This window comes from Brassica oleracea, chromosome C3, assembly GCF_000695525.1.
Source record: "Brassica oleracea var. oleracea cultivar TO1000 chromosome C3, BOL, whole genome shotgun sequence".
Taxonomy (NCBI): domain Eukaryota; kingdom Viridiplantae; phylum Streptophyta; class Magnoliopsida; order Brassicales; family Brassicaceae; genus Brassica; species Brassica oleracea.
Genome location: NC_027750.1, coordinates 32,001,462 through 32,004,433, shown reverse-complemented (window position 1 = coordinate 32,004,433; position 2,972 = coordinate 32,001,462). Strand labels below are relative to the sequence as shown.

Sequence of the window (2,972 nt, the reverse complement as noted above, 5' to 3'; positions counted from 1 at the left end):
CTTAAACAGCCCAGAGATGGAAGTCCTACAATTTAGTCATTTATATGAAATTAGTCAAATGAAATACTGAACTGTGTTAGTAAGAAGGAAAAATAGAGAGACAATGAAAGACTCGTCTAGTTTTGTCAACAAATATGTCGCAACTCGAAATATTAACACAATTTATTTACCCAACAATGCATAATATTCTATAATGAAATAGAAAACTGATTGTGAAAGCTGTATAGCTGTACGTATGATGTCCATATTACAGTTGTAACCCATTATAATTTCAGTTCTCACAAAAGGAAAAAAAAAAGAAAGGTCCGCGAAACTTGAAAATAAGTTGAATTTTTTAAAAGTTTATTATCGTAATAAAGAAGAACGTCCCACCAAAGAATTCGTTCTTATATAAAGCCACCCACACCCCCTTAGCTTCACCTCACCACATCATTCATCATCATCACATCTCTCTCTCTCTCTTCAGACCGGCAATGACTGTTTCTTCAACTCCATGGGCTCTCGTAGCTCTGTTTCTGATGGCCTCTTCTAATGTAATGGCAATTCCTCCACGGAAAGCCATTGATGTGCCATTCGGCCGAAACTACGTCCCAACTTGGGCTTTTGACCACCAGAAGCAACTCAATGGCGGTTCCGAACTCCAACTCATCCTCGACAAATACACTGGTACATTTACTACTGCAAGATATTTTGGATGATTAGGTTCGGTCTGAAACATAGGCAAATAAATATATATAGCTTTGGGTTTCCTATCTTTAGTTTCAGTTTTTGAAGCAATATTATTTCGCATTAACTTAAAAACCATACAAAAAGGTCTATATTTAGATTTTGCGAAAGATATCCAAAAACATTGGGACGGCCTGCAATGGTCACTATGTTTAATTTTCTTTCTTTTTGTTTGGGTTCAATATTCACTTTGTTTTTATTGGGGTGAATGATAACAGGGACAGGGTTTCAATCCAAAGGGTCATATTTGTTCGGACATTTCAGTATGCACATAAAGCTGCCAGCTGGTGATACCGCTGGGGTCGTCACTGCATTTTATGTGAGTCTCACCGCAAATCTCAAAAAAATGTGACTAAAATAGAAATACTAATCCTTTATCAAACAAACAAGAAAAATACTAATATGTTTGTATAATTGCCGTCACCAATACAAATCTAACTAATAATTGAAAAATTTAATGTGTGAAGCTGTCGTCGACTAACAACGAGCATGACGAGATAGATTTCGAGTTTCTCGGGAACAGGACAGGCCAGCCAGTAATATTGCAGACCAATGTGTTCACAGGAGGAAAGGGAAACAGAGAGCAACGCATCTATCTCTGGTTCGACCCTTCAAAGGCTTATCATACTTACTCCGTCCTCTGGAATCTCTACCAAATTGTGTATGCACACTCTATCCTCATTACTTATATTACACTTTCATATATATTAGTATATGTTAAAAGTTGTCAGGTATAACATGGTCCTACCACCACCATTATTATTTCTTTTTCTCCTATCTTGTCGCAATTTTCAAATTATTATTATTATAATTTTCTTAATAGTGTAATTTTAACCTCGGGCGTGACCCAATCTTGATCTTGTAAAAAGTAGTGGGGTCTTGCAAGATTTTTCAGAGAGACAATCGAGTCAAAAAGACAAAAAAGTTCAGCTTTTAATATTTTTTTTTTAATATTCAAATGAGCTAGCATAGATGGATAGGCTAGTGACTCATTCAATCTGTCAATCATGTGCCCTAATACGGGGTTCAAATTTTAATTATAGAACGTCATATGTTCAAACCGCTATGGTAAAACTAATACCGGTTAGTTTGATTTTTCTTCTTATATCAGATTCTTTGTTGACAACATACCAATCCGTGTGTTCAAGAACGCTAAGGATCTAGGAGTACGTTTCCCATTCAACCAACCGATGAAGCTATACTCGAGCCTTTGGAACGCTGACGATTGGGCCACGAGAGGAGGGCTAGAGAAAACCAATTGGGCTAATGCACCCTTCATAGCTTCCTACAGAGGATTCCACATCGACGGCTGCCAAGCTTCTGTGGAAGCCAAGTACTGTGCTACCCAAGGCCGCATGTGGTGGGATCAGAATGAGTTCCGTGACCTTGATGCCGAACAATATCGTCGCCTCAAATGGGTCCGCATGAAATGGACCATCTATAACTACTGTACCGACCGTACAAGGTTCCCAGTTATGCCAGCCGAATGTAAAAGGGACAGAGACGTGTGAGTACTATTAAGGGTTTCAAACTTTCAATGAACCGGATTATTATGAGTATTATGCTTCTGTTCAAGAGATTGATATGAAATATGTATGTTTGTTGGCACGTTATGATTATGCTTTGTTTGGACCTAAATTTATGTTATCATTCTATTGTTTAACCATGTTTCTTATAAGTTATGTGATTTATAACACTTGCAAGTCTTTTCTTTTGGCATCTACAAATCTTATTTTGGCATCTACAAATTCATGTTTGGAGTTTTCAAAGCTGACAAATGTTGTAGTATAAATGATTGTCGAATCAGTTCTGAAAGAATTCGAAGCAACGAGAATGCAAGTACTCAGTACATTTAAGTGCAACCAATGATTTAGATGGGTGTTAAACTACTACTAATACTAGAAAGCAATTACAGAATGATACTTTCTTGACCAAGGGAAAAGAAAACTCATGGGCATAGGAATTAGACCTTGGGTGATCAAGTTTCGAACTAAGGATGACAAACGAACAATCAAACTATCAACCTTAAGCTTAGACACGATTCTAAACAAACTCTATGTCTAGATGAATGTTCATTTACTAACACATTTCAAACAACAAATGTCTTCGGTTGAATAATATGGAAGCAATCATTACTAACAGACCTAAGGCTATCTTAGCATTTCTAACAACAAATGTCTTTGGCAAAATATGCTAAAAGTTTAAAAGAGTTGTTTCAGGCATTTCATCGAACACCTTTTGGGTGG

The 2,972-nt window shown here is 36.8% G+C and overlaps 1 protein-coding gene across 1 annotated transcript; it reads left to right on the top strand.

Moving 5' to 3' along the window:
- Positions 1 to 408: 408 nt before the first annotated feature.
- On the top strand, positions 409 to 2,439 carry LOC106336417 (xyloglucan endotransglucosylase/hydrolase). Its single transcript, XM_013775253.1, has 4 exons — positions 409 to 666; positions 945 to 1,045; positions 1,194 to 1,387; positions 1,838 to 2,439. The coding sequence occupies exons 1-4, from the start codon at positions 474 to 476 to the stop codon at positions 2,235 to 2,237; spliced, it is 888 nt and encodes a 295-aa protein (XP_013630707.1). The 5' UTR covers positions 409 to 473; the 3' UTR covers positions 2,238 to 2,439.
- Positions 2,440 to 2,972: the final 533 nt, after the last annotated feature.